Source organism: Petromyzon marinus, chromosome 28 (assembly GCF_048934315.1).
Source record: "Petromyzon marinus isolate PM22_M1 ecotype Great Lakes invasive population chromosome 28, UKy_Petmar_22M1.pri1.0, whole genome shotgun sequence".
NCBI lineage: Eukaryota > Metazoa > Chordata > Hyperoartia > Petromyzontiformes > Petromyzontidae > Petromyzon > Petromyzon marinus.
Window position 1 is genome coordinate 8,338,294 of NC_133694.1, and position 26,986 is coordinate 8,365,279.

General features: G+C 45.1%; 1 protein-coding gene across 6 annotated transcripts in view; it reads right to left on the reverse strand.

Moving 5' to 3' along the window:
* PLCH1 (phospholipase C eta 1) overlaps positions 1-26,986 on the reverse strand; it is a 348,896-nt gene that overhangs the window by 16,116 nt on the left and 305,794 nt on the right. For all 6 annotated transcript variants that reach the window (XM_032962321.2, XM_076070313.1, XM_076070314.1 and 3 more), the window contains 9 exons: positions 22,090-22,176; positions 19,587-19,654; positions 16,149-16,300; positions 15,045-15,230; positions 14,097-14,204; positions 10,458-10,582; positions 8,933-9,017; positions 1,324-1,470; positions 214-293 (listed from right to left, as the gene is read on the reverse strand). In XM_032962321.2, the coding sequence (XP_032818212.2) occupies positions 214-293; positions 1,324-1,470; positions 8,933-9,017; positions 10,458-10,582; positions 14,097-14,204; positions 15,045-15,230; positions 16,149-16,300; positions 19,587-19,654; positions 22,090-22,176 (1,038 nt within the window). The remainder of the gene's footprint in view (positions 1-213; positions 294-1,323; positions 1,471-8,932; positions 9,018-10,457; positions 10,583-14,096; positions 14,205-15,044; positions 15,231-16,148; positions 16,301-19,586; positions 19,655-22,089; positions 22,177-26,986) is intronic.

Below are 26,986 nucleotides of genomic sequence, written 5' to 3' on the forward strand. Positions count from 1 at the left end.
CGGGGTTAGTAAAGACGAGGAAGCATAGACGTCTCAATGCTGACTTCTAAGCCTTAATCAGCATTTGTTTTTTAAGGAAGTCCCATAATTGCTAAACTAAAAAAAAGTATTCAGTTATTACAACTTGTCTAGAGTATGTAGCTGAGCTGCCAAAATTTGACGGCGTGCTTTTAGTCGAGGGGGATTTTGTTTTTGTTTTACAGTGAAACCAACCTTTCCAGAGAACTCCTTGATGACCACGTGCACAAAGACCGAAGCCTCCGCTACTCCCTCCAAGTACACGTGGCGATAACCTGCGAGCCTCACACAGCATTGCGACACCACGTCGAGCGTTTGACCGCATTATGAATTTTCATATTTGGAACACCGCCGGCGTCGTTTCAACCCATCGCCTCAAATGTTAATTCAGTGATTTACATTATTAGTCATCGTCAGTCTTAGTATTCCTTCGCAGATCTTACATGCCAGCTGGCATCTCTCCATCTGTTTTTGCACTGTGGACACTCAATGGAAGTCCATATCTAGGTATGAGTCTTTATGAGCGACCATAAACAGCACCCTGTTGTTTGAGGCGATCCATAACTTATTGTGGCTCACTGATAAGAGCTTATGAGGACCAATATAACACGATGGGTTTATATGGCCATCTACAGTGTGATTTTCCGCACCTCCAATTAGCATGGTTGGCTACGTACGGTGCGAAAGAAGTTCAACATTCGTATAGTGGAATGCTTCTCTGAGTGCAAAGAGAAAAATTATTTCTGATGCTGTGAATTATGGGTAAAACGCTTATGTATAGGTATATATGTAAATACTACTGACTCTATTGTATGTAGGGTGTCTAGGTATATATATAAATACTACTTCATTGCATGTAGGGTGTGTAGGCAAATATGTAGATACCACTGACTATATTGCATGCCGGGTATGTAGGTGCATATATATGTAGATACTACTGACTCTTGTATGTAAGGTGTGTAGGTATATATGTAGATACTACTGACTCTTGTATGTGTAGCTATATATGCTTACAAAATACATTATTTTTCGGGAGTCGACAATTGTTGTAAACCTGTTGGATCAACTTTTTACCCCCACATCTGGGGGGATGGGGGGGGGGTCCACTTTATATAACGTTTTGATTCAGGCCTTCTGAAAGGCTCTTACAATTTAGTTGACGGACAAATGGACAAACGGAACGCCGAACTCGAAAACACACAGGGAGCTAAACGCAATGCATCATTATTCTCATGACAATGAACTGGAACAGACAAAACACGGTGCACAGCACAGCTGCAGGGAGGGGGGTGCCTGCCAGCGCACCGGGCATCATGCCGTTGAAGGAGATGGTGCGCTGCCCGATGAAGTCTCGGCCGATGGGGTCGTGGTCCCACACGAGGAAGCGGATGAGCGCCATCTCCGGCATGTGCAGCGTGAACACCAGAGTCTCGTCCCACACGGGGTTGAAGCCTGCTCAAGAGGCGCGCACAAAGCAGGCGGCATTACGGAGAGGCCGTCCTTAACGATCCCACGTTGCATCGTCAGTAAGCGATGACAATGATGGTAACAAAAAGACTCGAGCGGCACAAGACACGAACGCACCATCCCAAAACTTCCAGCGCGAGCACTGGTCACGCCGATAAGAGGGACATCGATGGGGAAGACCGTGGCAAAAGGATGGATGGCAGGAGTGAGCGACAGCGGTGTTTGAACGAAGAGGAATATCACGATGGGCAGCAAGTCAGCAGCACACGTGTGGCAGGGAGAGTGGCAGAGCCATTGCCAACGAGCCACTGGCCCAGCGACTGCCTGTAGTCTGGGAAGGGGCGATAAGCAGCATTGAGTGAATTCACTTTGTGCGGCACAAATTCCCACATTCAAACGCAATCTGGATTTATTAGCATCCAACTGCAATGCAACTGCATTGCAAGGCGCCCTACAAAGAGAGTATGACGTGTATCGTGGGGAGTGGGGGGGGTATATGTGCACGTGTACTGTGTGTGTACGGTTCTTCTTCTTTGGTTCTTTCGGTAAAGTCACGTAGAATGAGAATAAAATAATAAAATAAAATAAGACAATAAAATTCTCACGACGTTCCAGCCACAACACAAGTAGCCTTCTTCAGGTGAAAGAACAGAACTGTCGGGACGACAGCGCTTCAATGAACGCTGCTAAGATTTGCAGCGTCTTTTAAGCTAGGTGAGAGAAGTGAAGCGCCTTGACAAAGGGGTTTACATATCAAATAGGAGAATTTAGCATTGAAATAGCTGAGGGATTAGCTTGTGACAGAAATAGCTATGTTAAAGTCAAAGTTTACATATTAACAGAGGCATTTAGTATATGGACGTTAAAGGCCTCCAACTACCAACTATCATAAAGTAAACGGTGTAAAAAAAACTTAATCTATATTACATCAATATAATAAATGTACTTAATATATTCTTCAATAAGCTGAGCTATTAATCACAAAGCAACTGGGTATACACTACACTATATAATGAATAACATATAGTAAACCAATAAAAAAAACCAAAATATAAGCTCCCTCAATGTTATCAATAAACTCTATATACTCTCCAATCAGCTGAGCCACCAACAATATGTCATTTTATATCAATGCCATATGGCGAAAAATTGTGTTTTTTCCCTTCCCCTCACGGCTAGTACCACGGACAGCGACGTTCAGGCGGACGAGTCAATCCATGCTCGGAACGGAGGAGGGGGGAGAGGGAAACAACTCCAATGCTCTGTTATCCTCGATGTTATAAACCATACCATTAACCGTGGTGTGAGAGGTATTAAGAGGCAATGCCAGCGAAAGAGCTGCGGTCTGACGGTCACCGTAAAATACAATTAATTAAGAACCGAAATGGTTTAAAACATCTTTCCAATGGTTACTAAGCCAGAATCCATCTTCTCGGTTGAAATTGTCTCTGTGCTTGTATATGTGGAAGGCCTCATGAACGAATCTCTCATGGTAGACAGTTGGCTTGCAAAGAACCTCCGTCTTGGAGAAGTCAATGTCATGTGAACCCACTGAATTATAACAGTGATCTGCCACGGCAGAAGATTTCGTCCTACCGTGTTTCAAGTCTGCTTTATGTTCGCGGATGCGGTCCGATATATGCCGTTTGGTTGCCCCAATGTAGTTGCTACCACAGAGGCACTTTAGTTTGTAAACGCCCGGGTACTGTATGTCTGGAACAGCATCTCTTACAGATGGAGCCAGATCACGGATTTTATGTACTGTGTTGAATCGGACCTGGATCTTGTGTTTATGCAGGATTTGGGAGATCTTTTTAGTGACCCCTGCAATGTAGGGTAAGGTAATGGTTTTGAGTGGCTCCTCAAGAGGATCCTTCTTCATGACTGGAGTGATGGCTTTGTGGATTGTGTAGTCGGAGTAACCATTAGCTCTGAGAGCCTGGTGTACGTGCTTGAGTTCACTGGCAACAGACTTCCGGGACAAGAAGGCTCAACTAATCGAGTCTCTCACCTTTCTGAAGAAATGCCGTGACTCTAAGGTAATACCAACCGCATTTACACTCATTTCTGCTGCTGCAACTTCCTTTAATGCAAAACGAATTCTAGCTAGATCTAGCTTAGCTCTTATCTCCAAAAAAATCAGACTTACATGCACCGAACTAGATCAGTTAGACAAGATACTCTACAAATCACACTTAACATTGACAGCAACAATGTCTACATCGGATTGGGAACATGTAGACAATATGACTACCTCTTCGGCTGCCACTATGTCGACCAAATGTAGGGACAATTTGATTTCCAAATTTAACCGCCTATCCAACAAAAAATCGGATCCACACACCGAAAAGATAGACGTTAACAAAGTCGTAATTAATCACAGTAACAGTTCCATTTCTGATGGCCTGAAATCCGTTTTAGCTAAAGGGCTAAACTTTGCTGTCACACCGAGACACATAGCAGTTAATGATTTCATTGCCCATGTCGATGTTGCACTCAAGGGCTTGAGTCACATCTCTGCAGACGTAGCAAGATCTGAAATCGCTGCAACCCTCAAAAACGGTAAGATGCCACCTAGCAACATCAGCAAAGATGAATGCTTTTTATTATTTCAACTAAAAAAGAGAGATGATATTGTTGTCCTATCAGCCGACAAGGGCAATGCCACTGTCATCATGGATAAAACAGAATATAACAACAAAATTCAAGAACTACTCAACGATGGCAGCTATACAAAAATAAAAGAGATCCCACCAACAGCCTGGTTACCAAAACGAACAAAATCATCTCTGATTCAACAGCATTAATTGATCAGACCAAACAGTTCTCGTTGAAACCCTCTGCTGCCAGACCACCAAGATTATATGGCCTCCCAAAGATACACAAAGAAGCTACACCCCTTCGTCCCATCGTCTCTACTATCAACTCCCCCACTTATAAACTGGCGCGTTTTCTGGCTGATATACTGCGACCTTTCACTGGAAAAACCATCTCTGCGGTACTAAATTCTACTCACCTGGTATCGACAATCAAAGGAATTTCCCTGTCCCCAGACGACCTGCTTGTCAGTTTTGATGTGGTGTCCTTATTCACCAAAGTTCCGGTACCTGACACCATCGCAATCATTGAATACTTGGTTCATCAAGGACTGCATACTGATGTACCCCCCCTGGTGAGACATTGCTTAACCAACACATACTTCACCTGGAATGTAACTTTCTACAAACAGACTGAGGGCACCCCAATGGGCTCCCCCCTGTCTCCGGTTGTAGCCAACGTATTCATGGAATAATTTGAAACTGACGCTATCCAGACTGCCACTCTACGCCCGACCTTATGGAAGAGGTACGTGGATGACACTTTTGTTATCTGGCCACATGGCCAGCCTGCTCTAGACCAATTTCTCGACCACATCAATTCCATGCACCCATCCATCAGATTTACCATGGAGGTCGAAAAATATGGCAAGCTACCCTTTTTGGATGTCTTAATTAAAAGGAGACCTGATGGTTCAATGAGCCATTCTGTCTACAGAAAAGCTACCCATACAGATGCTTACTTGAAACCGGATTCCCACCACCATCCATCCCAGAAGAACTCTCTCATCAAGACTCTATACCATAGAGCCCAATGCATTTCCGACCAGGAACACATTGCCAGTGAACTTAAGCACGTACACCAGGCTCTCAGAGCTAATGGTTACTCCGACTACACAATCCGCAAAGCCATCACTCCAGTCATGAAGAAGGATCCTCTTGAGGAGCCACTCAAAACCATCACCGTACTCTACATTGCAGGGGTCACTAAAAATATCTCCAAAATCCTGAATAAACACAAGATCCAGGTCCGATTCAACACAGTACATAATATCCGTGATCTGGTTCCATCTGTAAAAGATACTGTTCCAGACATACAGTACCCGGGCGTTTACAAATGAAAGTGCCTCTCTGGTAGCAACTACATTGGGGAAACCAAACGGCATATATCGGACCGCATCCGCGAACATAAAGCAGACTTGAAACACAGTAGGATGAAATCTTCTGCCGTGGCAGATCACTGTTATAATTCAGTGGGTTCACATGACATTGACTTCTCCAAGACGGAGGTTCTTTGCAAGCCAACTGTCTACCATGAGAGATTCGTTCATGAGGCCATCCACGTATACAAGCACAGAGACAATTTCAACCGAGAAGATGGATTCTGGCTTAGTAACCATTGGAAAGATGTTTTAAACCATTTCGGTTCTTAATTAATTTTATTTTACGGTGACCGTCAGACCGCAGCTCTTTCGCTGGCATTGCCTCTTAATACCTCTCACACCACGGTTAATGGTATGGTTTATAACATGGAGTATAACAGCGCATTGGAGTTGTTTCCCTCTCCCCCGTCCTCCGTTCCAAGCATGGATTGACTCGTCCGCCTGAACGTCGCTGTCCGTGGGACTAGCGGTGAGGGGAAGGGAAAAAAAAACACAATTTTTTGCCATGTGGCATTGATATATAATAACATATTGTTGGTGGCTCAGCTGATTGGAGAGTATATAGAGTTTATTGATAACATTGAGGGAGCTTATATTTTGGTTTTTTAATTGGTTTACTATATGGTATTCATTACATAGTGTAGTGTATACCCAGTTGCTTTGTGATTAATAGCTCAGCTTATTGAAGAATATATTAAGTACATTTATCATATTGATGTAATATAGATTTAGTTTTTTCACACCGTTTACTTTCTGATAGTTGGTAGTTGGAGGCCTTTAACGTCCATATACTAAATGCCTCTGTTGATATGTAAACTTTGACTTTAACACAGCTATTTCTGTCACAAGCTAATCCCTCAGCTTTTTCAATGCTAAATTCTCCTGCTTTGATAGGTAAACCCCTTTGTCAAGGCTCTCCACGCCTCTCACCGAGCTTAAAAGACGCTAAGAATCTTAACAGCGTTCATTCAAGGTCTGTCGTCCCGACAGTTCTGTTCTTTCACCTGAAGAAGGCTACTTGTGTTGTGGCCGAAACGTCGTGAGAATTTTATTGTCTTATTTTATTTTATTTTATTATTTTATTCTCATTCTACGTGACTTTACCGAAAGAACCAAAGAAGATGAATCCTTGCAGTCACGAAAGCTTTAAATCGAAATGTATGGTTCTTGTCAATCCACTGCTGAATGAAGGCCTTCCGAATGAAGCGTCAGTCACGGGAGTTGTTTGACCGTACTTCACCGTGATGGTCAGCATGGGTTTGTGAAGAGCCGAGTGGGAAGCGGTGCCATGGCATGCACCACTCATCGTCGATGTTGGCGTGCTTGCTCTGATCCAGTCCATCATCATCATCATATGTATTGTGGGCACCGCTGTGGCGGGATGTTAACTACCTTGCCTGGTATGCAGGAGGACGGGTCCTCCGGTTTCCCTTCCCCCCCAACCCCCACACACATTTTGAATCAATTTGCGTTTTGAATATTTGACTGATATAAAATTTCCCGTGATAAGCCACTTTGTTGAGCGATCATTCGTGGCCAGGTCGCCCTGGTAAAATAAAAATAGTTTATATTTTTTTTACAGGTTTAGGCTTCTGGGTTCATCGTACATTGCTCTAACCATTGTAACACCGCTTCTGCTTATAAACCCCAGAGGAATGATGTGATTTTTTAATGATTTATTTAACTATGTATTTTTGCTACTTTGCTTACTTATTCATATATAGAAATGTAACAGCATAGTGTATCTTGGTAGAAAGGGAAGTGGAAAATTAAACGATTTAAAAACCTTTATTCCTTCAAAATATAAATAGCAGCACCTTCCTCGGTGTCAATCTATTAAATATAATACATTTCAAGCCCTTGTATGATGTACAGAACTCAATTCCCCCGTTTCCCTTCTTGTCTCTGAACTTTCCTCGGTATTCCACGCCCCCCGCCCTGAGGTTCTCCCAGGGCAGAATTTCCGCGTCAACGTGTTCTCACCCGACTCCTTTCATGGAAGTCAACTCAGGAAGACACCTGTGGGCCATGGTGGTAAGTGTCTGAAATTCCGGGGTATAAAACCTGACCGACCCCGGAATGATATTCTGCGAGGGTTACGTGTGAGTCCGAGCCGCAAAAAAAAGAGATTGCAACAACAAAAAGATGTCAACATAATACAATAAAGCCGCATTAGTGTTGAAGAAAAGCTCACAAATAAGAGGAGAATGACGCATGCTGGGAATTACACTGTGCAACAGACAGCTTTACGCATGGATCAAGGAACACGTGCAAATCAGAGACATTATACTGACTGTTACTGTGTATGCATGTTGAACTTGTTTCACGCCGTACGTAGCCAACCGTACTGATCGGACGTGCGGGAAACGGAGGACAAACTAAACGCAAAAAGCAATTCTAAGGAAATGAGTTTTCAATCTAGACTTAAAAGTGCTTAGCTCCATCGGATTCCTAATATAAGACCGTTCCAGACGGCCGCGGAAGTGTATCTGAAAGCGCGCAACGCAGTGACCATCTTTGTTCGATGGCTCGCCGAACGCCGCTGCTGCGAGGACGATGATCGGAGTTCGCGTGACGATTCATGCTCCTTGACGTGATCAGCAAGGTATTCACTTGTGGCAGGCACTTTTGTGTGTAACGAGCGCGACCTTACGAGGGGAAGCCAGTGGGCTTGAGCAGGACATGGCTAGCAGGCAAGATGACTGATGGATGAGATGTGTGATGGAATGGCAGCCAAAATAGAATGCCCCCAAACGGACAACCACCGATGAGATCAGTTCCTGTGTGAAGGGTGAAATTAATTGTAGCATCCCAGCAGGACTGTGAGGGAAGGCGGTGGCAGTGGATAGATGATAGCAAAAGATAATGTGGTTACGACTCCCCGCGTACGCAGACTTTAAACAGGGCAGTCTATCTCAATGAGCCGCCACTTCATTCATGCATATTGAACTAGGATATGTCTTACACTGACGACGTGGAATAACAACAGTGCACTACAAACACCCGATGACGACAATAAAAATAAAACACGAATGCAGATGCGTGCACGTGAAAAATGGCACACGCTTGATTTGAAGCTTTCGTGACTGTAGGAATCCATACTCCGTGGTTCTTTCGGTGACGTCACGTAGGTAGAAAACATAACAGATCACGACGTTTCGATCGCCACACCAGCAATCGTCTTCAGGTGGTGAAGACGATTGCTTGTGTGGCGATCGAAACGTCGTGATCTATTATTATTTTCTACCTACGTGACTTTACCGAAATAACCAAAGAGCATAATTACACACGCATGAATGAATAACATTCAAGACTCTTCAGAGGGGAGAAGGCGGAAACTCCCAACACACACTGATACAGCATCACCCTCAGCTGTGAGGCCTTTGTGGAAATGCTGATAATTGTCATGGACCCTTTGGGCTTCGTGCGTTGCCTGTGTGTTTGGCAATGTGAGCGCCGTTTGTTTACCGTTGTCGTCTATGACTCGAGTCTGTTCCTTGCAGCAGTCAACCGGCAGCCCAATGATCTCCACCTCCACAAATGGATCAATGATCTGAAAGAGACGAGTAGGTCACACCCAGCATCGACGTTGAATCCAATGGCATTGGGAAATAAACCGCTACAGAAAGCAGTCGTTTTGGCCTAAATTGGACTCGTGTTGTTATTCAAACAAAGACGGCGGCCACTGCATCGCGCGCTTTCAGATGCGCTTCTGCGGCCGTCTGGAACGCTCTTCTTTCCGATTTTAGGAAGCCATTGGAGCTACGCACTTTAACATTTAGATTGAAAACTCATTTCTTTAGAACTGCTTCTTGTGTTCAGTTTGTTGTCCTTCCCCCGCACCTCATATTAGCACTTGGCTACGTACGGTTCAAAAGAAGTTCAACATACATACATGCATAGGAGGCTTCGACTTACAAGTTAGAGGGCTGACTGAGAGGGGGGAGTGAGGGAGGCAGGGGTCTGGACTAAGGCTACCTAAAGTAGGAAAACAGCAGCAGCTGCTGCATAGAGGTGCTATAGCTGAGGGGATTGAACACAATGAGGATTAGTTAAACACGCAAGTGCAGGTTTAAATCCTGTAAAATATATCTTCCAAACCTCATATAATCTGACAATTGAAAAAGCTTTTTTTATATCTCTCCTATGCCTTCTTTATTTACCTTTGTTGCAGCCTCACTGGCTGGCATCTGCTTAGCAATTGAGATAAAACCGGTGCAGGGCTGGCTGCTCTGGTTCTCTGTTCCTGGATGTGAGAGAAGACGCTCAGGTATGTAGTGACGCCGACGCACGTTCTTGCTTTACTCACGAGCCTTTATTGTGGACACTATCACTATTTCTAGGCCCGGGCTTCGGTTCTTGATGCGTGAACTTCGTCTTCTTTCCAACTGTCCCTTGCCCTTGTGCCATCCCCTTTAACATTCCTCCAGCCCCCTTTCTCCAAGGTTCGCTCACCCCATTTCCCTCCTCCTTCTTCTCTGACGGTTGTCAATAGTTACCCCGACAGTCCATCCTCGTTTCCCCGCCTTTTACGTTTCAATCTCTCCACCAATCAGTTCAACTCTCTGGCCCTACCCAATCCTTTTTGAGGCCTCCCTGCACCAAACAGAGGCCCTTAGCACACTCCTTGACTATCCGTTTGCACAAGTGTCGTGTCAAATAAGTGGTCTGTTGTTTTCTGTCTTTACATATGTATGCTGAACTTCTTTCGCACCGTACATAGCCAACCGTGCTCATTGGAGACAAGAAACCAAACACAAAAAGCAGTTCTAAAGAAATCAGTTTTCAATTTAGATTAAAAAGTGCACAGCTCCAGTGGCTTCCGAATATCAGAAGGAAGAGTGTTCCAGATGTCCGCAGAAGTGCATCGGAAAGCGCGAGATGCGGTGATCATCTTTGCTCGATGGTGATCCAAAAGCCGCTGCTGTGAGGATGACTGGAGTTTGCGTGATGGTTTGTGCTCCTTGACTAGATCAGCAAGGTAGACACTCACCTCTCCTCTGTCGCCGAGCATGGAGTCTGGGGGCTTTGGGAGTTGCTGCCCGCTGATCACCTTCACGATGAGCTGGGTCTTGGGGTAGCCTGGCAAGGGGTCTTCTGAAAACGGGCGGAAGGTTCCTAGACACACCCCAAACACAGAGACGCCGGTGTTGCTCTATACTATTGTTGTGTAGTGCAGAACGACTCGAAGACAGAACTTCTAGTAAGGGCTTGCGCCGGTTTCTTAAGCACAAGGTAACAACTTACACCAGAGGTAGGTGTCCACACACTCGGTCCTTCACGTGGACCTCAGGCTCCAATCCGTCCTTAGCCTCGGCTATCACCTCTCTCACTCGATTCGGGACGGGGGTTCAGCCAACACCGCCCGGCCGAGGAGGGCAGCACCCCACGTAACCTTAGCCGGCTCTCACAGACTTCCCCGAGCCCTACCCCTGGCTGTCTCTTCGGCTCTCCTACTCGTCGAACCCGGACGGGGGATCGGCCAACACCGTCCGGTCACGAGCAGCAGAGACCTCCTTCAGACGCTCTGCATCCCGGGCTCCCACAACGAACCACGCTTTCGTCACCGGGTCCACCTTAAGTATCCCCTCGGGCGGCTCCTCCCCCTTTCTCGGTCCCGCCCTCGTTCTTCCCGATATCTGCCTCCGGTGCTCATGACGTGACGTCATCGCGCCTCACAGCGCTCATGACGTCACATCGACACACTACTCCTCTACACTATGAAAGAACAATTAAAACAGTATTACTAGTCACCATCGTGGTGCGGGACCTAATAAAAAGCGATGCTTTAAAAAATCTATGCACGTATGTTTTTTTTACAACAATCCAAAAAACAAATGCAAATTTTTCACCAATTTACCACAAAAAAGATGTTTCTGAGGTCTTTCCTGAGGAGTCGGTGCCCAGTGAATTTTTATTTCCTGCGTGCGGTGGATTCAATTCACGTAGTCACAGGGGTTACAAATAAAGAACCGTAACAGTCTGGAGAGTTTTCCTGCTCAAACAAAAGGACACCGTAGCAAAACGCCGCAAGGCCACGTCAGGTTCGATGGGAACTCCAAAAAAATCAGGGGTCGATGTAACTCAAATAAATAAATGAATAAGAAGCGCGTTTTGGAGAAGACGTCGTCCTCTCAAAGCTGTGAGCAGCTGGGGACGCTCAAAGGTCACGCTTGCGTGCGCGTGGATGTCGGCCGCAAAGCCTCGTTGCGAATCCCGCGCCGCAAAAAACGGCAAACACGTCCTCTGAAACGGTGCCCCTTATTCACGCGGCGAGCCACCCTTCAACACGGGCGCGCGCGCAAGTTGGGAACGGGCGCGTTTTCACGTCTTCCTCCCGCGCGACATTTTTTTCTTTTTTGTTTAACCGCCAACGCGTCCGGCGCGACGAGTCAAAACGGTGGCGCTCGACCGCCGCGCGTGGCTCAGTTTGGACAGCGGAGGTCGGCCGCAAGTGTCGGATGAAATCCGCTGTGTGTGGGCGCGGAAACACAGCCGTCTGCTGTAGGGGCACCTATCACTGGCACAAGTTGGCTACAGTGCTTCCCGGTTTAGAAGATGCTCCTGAAAGTCAGGCACACCCCACAACCCTCCCCCCCAAAAGAAACCTGCGTCCGGGCATCAATAAAGCTGCACGACTCTGGTCGCACATCTGCCCGGACGATATAATACCGTACCTCAACTTTTTCTTTAAAATAAGAGAGAGAGAGCGCGATAGTGCGTCTCACAATCAAGAGAATGCGTTAAGTGAGGTCTTGGAACTGTATTTTTTTTTCATAAACCATGAGTCCTGGTGTAGGCTTTGGAAATTCGTCACAATTGATGTTGAGCCGCGAGGCAAGTATGCCGTGGGCTGTTTTATTTTGTGACCAATCTGATGTGGGTTTCTTAGTGCATGGGAAACTCAAATTTGTATCGTTCATAAGAATAAGATAAGACGATCATTTCCATTTTGTTACCCTAACATCGGCCAACGACGTTATGCGTAGATCCACTTAGGCATGGTGACCAATGGAACTGGGGAAAACGTCCCGAACGCAGGACACTGAAAACGTCCTGAGACTGAGAGGGGCTTTCCAAAATAACATTCAAATTATTTAATTAAAAACTCCTTACCATTCCTTGTAGAGTAAATCGCATTGCCATTACCAGCAATTTTAAAGAATTATTTTACTTTAAAGTCAGGCCAAGGTCAACGTGCCCACAGGCTCAAAGGAGCAATCGTCGTTTTGCTCATCCCAGCTGGTGGCTGTAGCCCACAATGTAAGTTCCACAATCGTATGACAGGGATATTGACCCGCCCCTACTGGACATCTGTGAAAAAAAAGCTTTACAGCTCATCTGACTAATTATTCAAATATGAATAAACATTCTGATTATGAAAAATAGTCTGATCAGTTTCTCCCATAGGACAACCACTGTTCACTTCCCAGATAGTGGTAAACGTTGGATCAAACCTCGGTTGAGCTGACTGCAGAGTGGGATTTAGACTTGCGCCTCTGACCACGAGAGCCGCCCAGCTGGATACGTAATCAGAAGTGTGTTGCATTGTGGGTATTCATGACGGTGATGCCAGAGGTGCAGCCCTGGAAGGATTTGCTTTCGTCACTCCTGGCGGAAGGGCACCCGCTTGAGGAAACTTGAAAAAAAAAAACCTTTACTCATTCCAAGCTAGCCAGACATCTTAGACAAATACAAAGAAGATCCCCGTGTAGCCTTAACAGGCTGCTGGGGCTAGTGCTGCTAGCGGGCACCTATGAAGGCCAGAACGGCACACGAGGGGGTGGGTGGCAATGTTTACACACCGCACAAGGTGATCGTAGAATAGGTAGCAGGACCAACACTTTACGTTATCACAGGTGACCTACCAATTGACTAACTATGATGTCCTCATTTATATTTCCGGACGTAGCGTAGAGGGGTGGAGGTTTTCAAGAAATTGCCTCAATGTTATTTCAACTGTCGTGCCAGAGAATTATGGTGCGAAATAAGTTCAACGTGCATACGTACAGGAAATAAAACCGGAAACCTCTGTATTGAAACACTAGTGTGCTGATCGTGATACCACCGCAGCATCAATGGTGGTGACGATGATCATGATATATACATATAAAACATGTACCCATGGCCAAACACCATGGGAAGGGGAGTAGAGTTAAGGATATAATGTACGTATGTATGTTGAATTTCTTTCGCAACATACATAGCCAACCGTGCTAATCGGAGGTGCGGGGGAAGGACAACAAACTAAACACAAAAAGCAGTTCTAAAGAAATGAGTTTTCAATCTAGATTTGAAAGTGCATCGCTTTAGTTGCTTCCTAATATCTGAAACTAATTAAAGGATATGTTAATGAAAGGACAAAGGAAACGGGAAGGGAAGAAAGAAATAATGTGAAATAAGAGAAGTATGGAAAAGGAACAGATAAACGGCACCAAAGGGTCAGGAGAGATGGGGGTAGGGAAGAAGAGGCTACATTCGTGCCTTGTGATAGACGCAGAGGATGGGGAGAGGGGGAGGGATGCAGGGTGGGCGTGGCCACGCAGACGTCACGTGAATGACGGGAGGCTTGAGCTGATACATGTGTGTAGATATTTTAAGGCAGGTCGCGATGAGCCGACGAATTATGCACCATCGAAAATGCAGTCCGGCTTGAGGACGTAGCCGCAGTTGCCATTGTCCATGAAACGAGCCCTGTTCATCTCCATGACCCGTCCACTTGTCTGATAGTTCAGAGCCACTGGAAGGAAAAGCATCGAGACGCACACGCACGGGATTAAAAAAAAAACATTCGTTTGGCAGCAACACGAGGTGACAATCCTGCAGATCCGCAGGGCCTCGATACCCGGCCTTGCTGTCTCAGCATTGTACGTTGAAGTGGAGACTAAAACCACCTCTGGTTACGATTCAGGGGGGTCACAATTTGATTAAAGAATCGGTTCTTTACTGTGTTATTAGCCAGTGTTTCTTTGTGTCGTGCCCTTAGTCCATTTCTTTGGTCCCATCAGCTAAAAGTAATACGGTAATAGCATACAGTGTGCATATAATTTGCATGAATAGTATTCATATTTGCATGAAGAGAATATCTGTTCCTTTGACATGATGCATGCATCATGAGCCCAATATGTTATTTTAGGCAATCATCATTTTCATCAGCCATGATCGATCCACTGCAATCCCACACAAGTCCTGAGATGGTAGAAACAATCCCGCTCCTGCACATGAGTTAATCTCATCGCTCTATCTCCAAGGTGGCCATCCTCTCAGGCGTGTTCTCTCTATTGGCTACCATTCTATCACCAATCTCATCCATCCTCGCCACAAACGATAGCTCAACGAAGTGGCTTATCACGTGGACATTTATAGCAGCCAAATACTCTAAACGCACGTTGATTCTAAATGTGGAGGGAAAAATCCACACGACCACGGGGAGAACATGCAAACTCCAAATATACAGATGTCAGGATCAACCCAGCCAAGGCCAACATCACAGGTGATTGCCTGCTATGTGAGCCTTGGCTGGGAATCAAACATTTGCACGCAAAGATTCTACCCCTGAGTAAATGGGCGATGTTCGCACCCATCTGGCAGCCCACGTTCCAGTAGGGCTGCGGGTTGAAATTGCTGGAGTCGACGCGGTAGGAGGAAGGGTAGATGCGCGAGAGTTGCCGCTGGTTGAAGGCAAGGAACGCCTGCGATTTCTGCTGCAGCATTTGGCTCGCCTTGTTCTCACTGAAGGACGACACTTGCCAGCTGCTTGCCACCGCTGCAGACAGACAGAGAGACAGAGAGACAGAGAGAGAGAGACAGTGAAATTCCCCCTCACGAGGTTCCGAGACATCAACAGAGCCTGTACAGGATGATACAACAATGTGATCACTTTGAAAATAGAATAATAATTTTTTTAAAAAATTACAGCCTGAAAAACTTTACATTCGAACAAGCGTTGGATCGTGTTCATCTCCAATGGGGTTGTTAATGTGCCAGCAGTGGTAGTTCATCATTGCCATCTCTGCAGAAACCGCTGTTGAATTCACACGCAAAGCAGCACGCATTTAATGACCCCGACGGGGATTTGAACTCATGGCCCTTCCTACTGAAGGTTAAGTGGTTCAACCACAGAACTACCCAGCTGGAGTGGAGTAACACTGCATTACCCCAGATACGAAAAATAAACAGCGGTCTTTTAATAACACGCATTTTGAGGAATTCATCAGAATCAGAATATGCATTTATACTGGAGGAACCCGATGAGCTATAAAGCACTTTTTTTCACAGATGTCCATTTGAGGTGGGTCATAAAGTTACAACTACAACCAATGCAAAAACACTACAGGAGTGCAATTTCAAGGAAAGGTAAACAAATAACTAAAAACATTTATTTTTATTTTACCCACGCAGCTATTATCTTTTTTCATAAGCGACCTGGCCACAAATGATAGGTCAACGAAGTGGCGTATCACGTGGATATTTATAGCAGCCAAATACTCCAAACGCAAATGTGGAGGGGAAAACCGGAGGATCCGGAGAAAAATCCAGACGACCACGGGCAGAGAGAGACACGCACACTCCAAAAATACAGCAGGCGTCACGGTCGGGATCGAACACACGACCTCCTGCAGACCAGGCGAGGGAGTTAACACCTAGCCACAGCGGCGCCCAGTGGACGCTAGCAGCCGCGTACCGTCGTGATCGACGTCGTTCACGGCGACGGAGCGCGTGTACTGCACCAGGTCGGACAGCGCTCGCGACAGCTTCATGGTTTTGCCCGGACCGCGGCGAGGGGAGGCGCGATGCGAACCGCTGCCCCGGCTCTCCTGCCCATTGAGTCGGGCGCTGCGCACGTGGTGGGGAGGAGCCCCCAGGGGCAGAGGGGTCAGGAGGGTTAGAGAGACGAGCGGGGGTGGGGGGGGGCGTCAAGCACGGGGACCGCCCCAGAGGTTCATGCTGGAGGCCCTTGGGGCAGACCGCCCACGTGGGTCACCTCGTTGCACCATCCGAAGGCGCGCATTGGGGCCCTCTTGCACGAGCCCTGGTCATGAAGAAATTGAACATTTAAGCTGATGGTTGATCTATACTGCCAATGCCAGATGTATCACCTCGTAGACAGCATGTGGTTCTGCTGCCTGCAGGGTGTCCTGATCGAGATTGAAAACTCTTTAGAACTGCTTTTTGTGTTTAATTTGTTGTCGATTAGCACGGTTGGCTACAAAAGAGGTTCAACATATTTACATATTATTAATATTTACATGATCTGTAAAAAAAAAAAATGCTTCCACTTTGTCCACTGATGATGGAAACACATTTGAAATGTGCCGGGTGATCCATTGAGTGACAACCCACTGATTTTTAATGACTCTTGTTCTTCTCAAAAGGTGATTGAATGTTGCGGAAGCAACGGCTTTGTATCCTACAGAGGAGAGTGTTACTAGATAAGAGTGTATGGAGATTGAAGGGAGACATGTGGAGCTTTTGAAATACATTTGTTGTTTCCTCTCGAATTTCTCCCTCGTTATTTTAGTGGTGCATCTCTGGATTGATCACCCGGTATGTGGTGAACAATAGCAAACAAGGGGATGGACATTTATGGCCTTTTTGTCAACCCCCATGCTGGGTATATGTATGTTGTACTTCTTTCGCACCGTGCATAGCCACCCGTGCTAAGGGCCTCCCCATATGTCGTGGGGTCATGGGAATTATTTGACCATGGGTGCTGGTGAAAGTGGGCAGCATGTAAGTGTGAGCATACTACAGTACAGTACAGCAATGAATGTTTCTGCACTGCCCTCTGGACTGAAGTGGGTAGGTAAAGTTAGAGGTTTTTATTTGGACTGGAACACCACTGCAGAGGAGCAGACTCACTATATACTAATCTTGATTTGAAGCTTTCGTGACTGCAGTAATCCATACTCTTTGGTTCCTTCGGTAAAGTCACGTGGGTAGAAAATAAAATAAATCACGACGTTTCGATCGCAACACCACAAGCAGTCGTCCTCAGGCGGAAAATATAATCATCCAGCAGTGGAACTGCTGAACTGTTCTACTGTTGGATTATATTTTTTGTGTTGCGATCCAAACGCCGTGATTTATTTTATTTTATTGCATACTACTCTTATAAGCACATACAATATGGCACGAAGTCTACTATGTGCGAGTGTCACCAATTACAAGATGAGACCATTAGGCGTCAGTGTCATAATTTGACAATTTGTAGCAAACATTTTTTTGAAGAAAGCGAGAATTTAAATCACATTTGTTTCATTTGGCTAAACAAAGTAAGTTACCTTTAAAATGGCCTTAAGTGAACATATCCTGTACATATAACACAATCATCATATGCAATTAGATGATTGGCATTATACTACTGTAGCAATGTAGTAATTTTATGACAGCTCACGACGGTAATAATACCAAAAAGTGTCAAGTTGTAAACGCGTGGACGCAAAAATGTTCCCGTCGCTTTCAAAGCGAGAGAACAACTCAGCGATGCAAGGAACCAGATGAGGAACGGGAAGCACCAAATCCCCACCCCCAACCCCCACCACATCTCTGCGGTCCTCTATATATAAAGATGTTCTCTACTATTAAAGTTAATACGTGTGGGAGGACACAAGAGCACCGAGTGTGTTGCCAGGGTGGGGGTGCAACACTCCCTCCAATGCAGATGGAACAGGTGGCGTCCGCACTGTACCGTGTTATCCTGGCAAGCCAGAGCGTGACACCTGAACGTCAACGGGGAAGGCAGTTTCGCGACGTTTGTGCGATTCCCTCCCAACCCTCGCCTCCACGGTGCTGGATTGCAGGCGTGCGTAGCAGCCACTGCCGCCCGACGGTGGCTACAATCGTGCACGTTAAGCCAATTATGCAGAAGAGCCTCGTGCCGTAAAAAAATATAAATCAATTGCTCATCTCTGCAATGTGCCACGTGGAAAGAAGAAGATCGTTATGATGATGATGATAGGGAAATTTGAAACAGATATTAAAGTGCAAAGTCCAACGTTTGTATCACTCGATCGCTCCCACGTTCGCTGCCATGAGGATTCGCGATATGACAGTGCGATAATTGGTACGCTTTGAACGGGAGGGAGATTTACTTTCAGACGTTGGACATGCCCCAACTTTTACGTCAAAAAACCTCAGTTAACAAAAGCAGATTACAAAGGAGGTCAATAGTAGGCACCCAATTAAAAAATATTTTTTTAAGAATCTGCAAGGTTACTAGTCCCAAGAAATCAAACTTCGACGGTGACATGCACACCAATCTTTTCTCGATGTCGCAGAGTGCACAATTAATCAGCACGTGTGAAACAGTGAATGCAAAAGTGTAAAAACGCGTTTTAGCACGCGATATGGCGTCTAATAAAACACGCACACGCTACAACGTTGGCTGCACTTATCGGCCACTTAAATGCTGCCGCTGGTGTCACGGTTAGCACACACTGGGCTTGTAGTCCAGAGGGTTGCACGTTTGATCTGCAAGCACGGCATTTGCAACGATGGTGCACGTTTCTTGAATTCCCCACTTCTGTCCACACCAAGCAATTAGTCGATTGGCAGGCCGCGTGCGGTGGGGTAAAGTGTGGGGTAAAAACAAAGGTGCCGCCACTGGATGACTTCAAGTGAAACACATGAAGCTCCACATCAGGTAGAATACAGGGAATTCGAGCCAAATACCTGCCATTGCCCAGAGGACTATATGCAAAATAATGTTAATCTTTGTGCCTTTCACAATTTTAAATACCATACATATCTCATCTTTCCATGGTGTCATCATATGAATACTAGCTATTGCATGTGTCAGTTTGCCTCAAGGGCTTCTAACAGGAAAGGACTTTGGCATTAAAAAAAAAATGTGTAACTTATTTTTTCTATATATGTATGTTCAACATGTCAGCTATCATCTCAACACACAATGCCAAACGGGCTCTAATAGAATGACGGACAAGGCGTGTTTACAATGCCACTCTGGCGATGCGTTGCCGAGCGCGGATACGCTTTGAAGCGTTGTACTCTTGGGATCACCTCGGTAGCATACACTCCGTCGACCAGATGAACCTCGTGCCCCGTATACATATTAGGTTATCTAAAATGATAACGACTGCTGTGGTGCAATGGCTCTCACCAGTCCGACTGAGTGCCATTCTCTTGCTCGGCCTCGTCTGCAGCGACCTTTGGCTTCACGTTCCGTTTCTAAATCAGAGGAGGGTGCAAAGCAAACTAACATTACCGCCCTCCACGTTAATATTCACAACCACATTAACACGTAGTTCTCTCGCGACCAATATTATCCATTAATCGAGGTCTTTTGGGTTACATCGCGTACATATAAATGTGTTGTTAAACCCACCACCACCCGACACAGCCAATTAGTAAGGTTTGTCACATAAACAAAACATGCCAATTCGTTATTAGTTCAGCACACCGCTGTGCTGAATTGACAAGTCTGGCTATCGCCTGATGAGGCTGGTTGTAATTACTGGTGAAACGTCGTAATCAAATTGTAAAATGTTGTGGGTCTACTCGTCAACACACCGGTGCGCTGACCTAGTAACTGATCGTCATGTTTTGTTTATGTGACAAACCTTACTAATTGGCTGTGTCAGGTGGTGGTGGGTTCAACAACACATTTATATTTACGCAATCTAACAAAAAACAAAACACCTCTATTATGCATTAACAACCAGAGATGTATGACGATGCTATTTAGTGATCGAGTATTATAACCCTTTAACCCTTTCATGGAGATAACCTGCATCATCTGAAACAACTACAAACAGCATAACGCGTATGTATATGCGACCGGGCATTTGATTTACTCTGAAACGGCTCTTGGTCCACTGCAGAGGTTTGCTTTCAAAACGCGTCAGAGAGGACGTCCAGAGAGAAGGGGGAGACGCGCGATGAGCTCGGGTACACACGCTCACAGATCATCACATCGCACCATCGTAACGGACAGCGACAGTTTATGGAGGCCCGCATCCAGCAGAGGATCAATCGTGGCTGAGGATGGCGACACGATTAAGTTCTTTGTATATAAATGTGTTGTCTTGTTGTGACCGCTCGCAAATCTCCCACTTAGGCACGAAACCGGCAGTGTTTCTAATTTAGCATGTGCCAGTTTTGTTAAGGCCATTAATGCAGTCGGCACAGGATCCAAATAGCTTGCGGCAGACGCAGCATCCACAGAGACAGCAATTTTGCAATAAAACACTCGCGGCATTTGAGGCGACAGCTAAGAGCCACCGTCTCAAAGAGGGGGCATTACAGTGCTTATAGAACGGATTTGATGAATGTTTTAACATTGACTGAGATTAGACGTTGTGAGATGTGGCTGGGCGCCTCGAGGGGATGATTCTACTGTGGTGTGAGACGGTCCGCCACCGCCAATGCGATGCTGAATGTGAATCTGGGCAGACATCCATGATTAAACCAGATTCTCCAGTGCAACGAGTTGAAGGTCTCTGCTCAGTCGCAAGTGCCTGCACACGCAACCCCCCCTCCCCATCCAAACTCTAATTGAGGAATGTATATATATACAGGGTGCTTAAAAAAAGACGTGAACACTTACACGGGACTAAAAAGAACGGATAATGCACTGTAACATGAAAAGAAATGTGATGTTAATAGCTTAAAATAGTCAAAGAGTCTCCACTTGTTCGCCATCGTTGCCAACGCACGTGACCTGGAATCTTCTCCAGGTGATCTCCAGAGCCCGGAGGCAGCAGCACATGTCCCGTGGTGTTGTTGCAAATTCTCCGAAGTGTTAACATTTATTTTGAAGCACTCTGTGTGTGTATAGTGTGTGTATGTTGAACTTCTTTCGCACCATACGTAGTCAACCGTGCTAATCAGCAGGGGGGGGGGGGGGGGGTGAAGGACAGCGATCTAAACACAAAAATGAATTTGGAGTGCTTTTGTGAAGTTTAACAAAGGCAACATATCAATGTCGCTCGCGACAAACTAAATGGGAAACTATTAAATCAAGTGCAAATTAACGACTGTGACACGTGCAAAAATTGAACAAATAAGCAGAGATCTGTGCAAGATTACAAGTTACATTGATGGACAGAAAAAAAGAACACGTGCGTGAGAGAAAACGTATGAGAGTTATACAAATTATATTCACTTGCTGAGAAGAGTAGTGGGGCATAACACGTCGTCAGAAGGGACGATGGTCAGCAGAAAAGACTTTACGTCGGATTGGCAGCCAAAGTAGGGGAACTCAACCGAGAAGACATCCTCTGCCAAGAGGGAGCGATGAGATTCGCTCGTGGATTACTAAATCAGAGTTCTCCGGGAGGCGGAAAAGGCTTGGGGGGAGGCTTTTATCCAGAATTAGAATGAGCATGGCTGATGACGACGGTGATGGTGATGATGATGATGATGAAACCTTGACGACTAGAGTCGTTACAGTACACGAAGCAGTGCCAATCACGTGTTGACTAGAATAGGCCAATTGCAGTGACTCCCGTGGCGTTCTAAATTGCCATCATCCAGGGCCACTCACTGCCGAGCAATCCTATTAGAGTTCAAGAAATATGCATTTTCCATACGCGTGCATCAGTGATTTGGGTTTGCGTAATATGCGGGTTAAAAATCCACTATCTACTAAAGACAAAGGTTACCTTTTCCTTTTGAAATGCTCGGATGATGGAGCGTCTCTTTCTCACGGCAAACTCCTCCGTTACCTCTGTTCCCTCCGACTTCGGCAGCTGCAGTGAAGCGAGAATGTAAATAATCAAACGAGCTTAACTAATGGTAAAAGCCAAGGTGTCTCCCTGCTCAAGCAAGCAAGAGGCAAGCCTTCTGTTCAAATGAGGCCCTTTGGTAAGTACATTTTTCTAAATTTCTATGATAAAGGGCAGTCACGAAAAACATAACTGGTAAAATTTTCTCACAAATTGCTGCCATTTTTTTTTAGTTGATGATGGGCTGCATCAACCTCTAACTGGGATTTCGACTCGCACACAATTGTGAATCATCTGTACAAGCAGTGGCCAGAACAAAACCTGCTTAGCTTCTCCAGGAGCTGGCAATGTTTGAATCCTGGGTGTTATGGCTGGTGTGCCAGAAATAAAAATAAAAAATCTCCCAGGTCACCAAGTCGTGGGGCACACGTTGTACTTAAAACCTATTTCGATCTTTGACTCTTAAGCCCCAATTATGCCAATGGGTAAAGTTTAGCCCCGAAGTTCAGCTGTATCCCCACTGAGAGGCGAGCCAAAATTTGCATTTAACACAAAGAAGCAGGCCCATTATCATGAGCATAAACATGTCCAGCTGTACCCCCCTGCTGATCTTGAGAAAATTAGATTTCAGTGAATATTCCTGTGGGAAATTAAACAGGGCCATGTGTCTCACTCGCCAATGCAGACGCAGGCACGCCAACTCAAGAAGGCAGCTTCTCACTGTTGCACAGTGTTTCAGCTGTTCTCAATCAGCACTTCCAGTTGAGTTGATGCCATCACGGATCATGGTTAATTTTACAATATGCATTCCACGTTTGTAACTGTACGTGCAGTATCTAAGTTCAAGGTTAAAGCTATTGTCTTTATGCAGATAATAATAATAAAATGCATCGTGTACTTGTATTATATTATTTGAAAGATTAAAAGGCCTGTACCATGACATGGCTTTGCTTGGATGGAATTTCATTTTATATGGGCACTTTCTTTATCAGATGACAGTATTTTATATCTCAGGTTTAACAAAGTAAGAGTATCTTTACGTCTTCTTTGGTTCTTTCGGTAAAGTCCGTTAGAATGAGAATAAAATAATAAATTGATAAAATAAAATAACACAATAATATTCTCACGACGTTTCGGCCACAACACAAGCGGCCTTCATCAGTTGAAGGGACGAGACTGTCTGGTAGGACAGCGCTGGAGTGAAAGAGCCACGTTCAGATCACGACCTTTAAGCTGTGTAAAGCTGCATCGTATCTTTATCTTTACGATGCAGCTTTATAAAGTCAACAGACATATTCAGGCAATAACTATAGTACATTCGTTAGCTTGCCAACGTTGAAAAAATACATCTATCGCCAGGAGATGTAATGATTTTTTTAAAATAAACAAAGTAAACTAATAGATCAATAAAATGTCACTTCATCATATTTTTATGTCACGGAAAGGCTGCAAGTTTTATTGAAATGTCCCAAACTTGCAGCAGTTAGGGGCTGGGTAGATTGCTGAATGTAGACAAACGGTTGATACTTTGTCACGAGTGACAATTTTTACTCGATTCTCTAGAGCAGTGGTTCTTAACCTGGGTTCGATCGAACCCCAGGGGTTCGGTGAGTCGATCTCAGGGGTTCGGCAGAGCCCCCGCCACGGAGGTCCGGACACACTTGAATTATTGTGTAAATTTGTGATGACACACACGGCCCGCTTGGCCATCACTGGCTGCAGATGATCATGCTACACTGCTTGGCCAATCAGCGCTGTGGGGAATTTAGTGCGTACTCAGTAGTCAACGTGTGACTGTTGTTGTCGTACGTCGTGTGATTTCTTTAATATTTTATCCATACTAACTATGTCGGGCAAAAGAAGAAAGTGGTCGGACGAATATGTACAACATGGATTCTCATGTATCACGGAACGTGATGGGAGTGAGCATCCTATCTGCATGATTTGCAACGCCAAGTTGAGCAACTCTAGTCTTGCACCGGCAAAACTAAAGGAACACTTCTTGAAGCTGCATGGAGACGGGGAATACAAGAACACAACACTTGCTGAATTCAGGGTGAAGAGAGCCAGATTCGATGAAAGGGCCACTCTGCCTGCTCTTGGATTTGTACCTGTTAACAAACCGATCCTGACAGCATCGTACGAAGTTGCTTACCTGATCGCAAAGCAGGGCAAGCCACACACCATTGGTGAAACACTTGTGAAACCAGCTGCATTAAAGATGGCGAATCTGATACTCGGAACAGCGGCCGAAGGTAAATTATCCCAAATTCCCCTTTCAAATGACACCGTCAGTGACAGAATAGAAGACATGAGTAAAGACATCTTGGCTCAAGTAGTCGCGGATCTGATTTCAAGCCCGGCAAAATTCAGCCTTCAACTCGACGAAACCACAGACGTTTCTGATCTAAGCCAGCTTGCTGTTTTTGTACGCTATGTGAAAGACGACATGATAAAAGAAGAGTTTTTATTTTGTAAGCCTCTTACAACAACAACGAAGGCAGCCGATGTGAAGAAGCTTGTGGATGACTTCTTCAGAGACAACAATCTTTCATGGGATATGGTTTCTGCAGTTTGTACGGACGGAGCTCCAGTCATGCTGGGAAGAAAGTCTGGTTTTGGTGCGCTAGTAAAGGCCGATGCACCACACATCATTGTGACGCATTGTATTCTGCACAGGCATGCGTTGGCAACAAAAACCTTACCTCCAAAAATGACAGAAGTATTAAAAACTGTGGTGGAATGTGTGAACTATGTGCGAAAAAGTGCTCTGAGGCACCGCATCTTCAGTGAGCTGTGTAAAGAAATGGGCTCTGAATTTGAGGTACTTCTGCTCCATTCTAATATTCGGTGGTTATCCCGGGGACAGGTGCTGAATCGTGTTTTTGCCATGCGTGTGGAATTAGCCCTGTTTTTGCAAGAGCACCAACACTGCCATGCAGATTGCTTCAAAAATCCTGAGTTCATTCTCATTTTAGCGTACATGGCTGATATATTCGCAGCTCTCAATCATCTCAATCAGCAGATGCAGGGTGGTGGAGTCAATATCATGGAAGCGGAAGAACACCTGAAGGCTTTTCAAAAAAAGCTACCGTTATGGAAACGACGAACAGAGAACAATAACTTCGCAAACTTCCCGCTTCTGGACGACTGTGCAAGTAAGATCGAAGATGTGTCTGGAATCGGAGATATTTCTGTATCCACGGAACTGAAGCAAACAATTGCCACGCACTTAGATGAGCTTGCAAAGTCTCTCGACGGATATTTCCCTACAAGAGAGTCATATCCAGCATGGGTGAGACAGCCGTTCACGTTTGCTGTTGAAACAGCAGATGTCAATGATGAATTCCTCGACGAAATCATTGAAATTCAGCAGAGCCAGGTTCAACAGCAACTCTTCAGAACAACAACGCTCTCAACGTTTTGGTGTCGACAAATGAACAAGTATCCAATTATTGCTAAGAAAGCCCTGGATTTTTTTTATACCATTTGTTACAACATATCTTTGTGAGCAATCCTTTTCGAGGATGCTGGACATAAAAACGAAGAAAAGGAACAGACTTTGCTGTGAAAATGACATGAGAGTGGCACTTGCCAAGGTGAAGCCACGCATATCTGAACTGATCTCTCAAAGGCAACAGCAGAAGTCACATTGATTTCCAGGTATGTAATTTGTTGTGAGTTTATGCATTGTGTTGGTTTTATTCTTTGAACAAGGTAATGTTCATGCACGGCTCATTTTGTGTACCAGTAAAAAACATATCTATGTCTTGAATTTGAAAAAAATCACATTTTATTTTTCACTAAAGAGGGGTTCGGTGAATGCGCATATGAAACTGGTGGGGTTCGGTACCTCCAACAAGGTTAAGAACCACTGCTCTAGAGGCTGCATATATTTAAAAATTATATAGAGAGTGGATATGAAAACCTTTCTTGAGGAAACCTTTTTTTACTCAATTTCCAGCAGCTTTATGCCTCATTTTTCTTTGCTTGGACAACTTTACCCAATGCAAATGTTGTTAAATATTTGTTAAGACCACCACTGTAAGCAAAATATAAATGTGCTTTACATTCACGGGGCTATTACCTCCTTAAACATAAAATAGTCAGTGGATTTTCAAATCTTGACTTATAGCTTTCGTGACTGCAGGAATTCATATTCTTTGGGTCTTTCGGTAAAGCCACGTAAATATATATATATTTTAAATATCACGACGTTTCGATCGCATCACAAGCACTCGTCATCAGGTGAAAAAATAGCGAGAGAGCTGCTGAGGCATGACGTTATAAAGGTTTGAGATGGGCGTAGCCCAAGGGTCATAGGCGGAGTGGGCGGGGCTAGCGATAACGACGAAGCTGCGGAGGTAGCGATTGTATTGTGAGAGATTAGCATCATTAGACCTCCTTTGCCAGTACCAAAATGTAATAATAGGGGTTTTCCCCCCTTTTTTTTGGCAACAAAACTGAAACCTTTTTTTTACAAGGATTCATGTCTGCATTAACCACAATACCTGCAGTCAAAATGCAAAAAAATACATACTATGATAATATATTGGCATTGTCCTTGAAACTGATTGGTCCACACCAAGAGACGGCTTTCTTTTGAGCCTCGACCCAATTGGTGCACGACCAGATGACGCCAAAAGGCGTACAGCTCAAAGACTGCAGGTATTGTGGTTAATGCAGACATGAATCTTTGTAAAAAGATTTCAGTTTTGTTGCCAGAAAAAATGGGAAAACCCGTAGTATTATTATTATAAGAGATTAGCATGTCAATGTAAGATCACAGAGCCCCCACCACATCGAGGAAAACGAGCGAAGGTGCCTGTGTTAG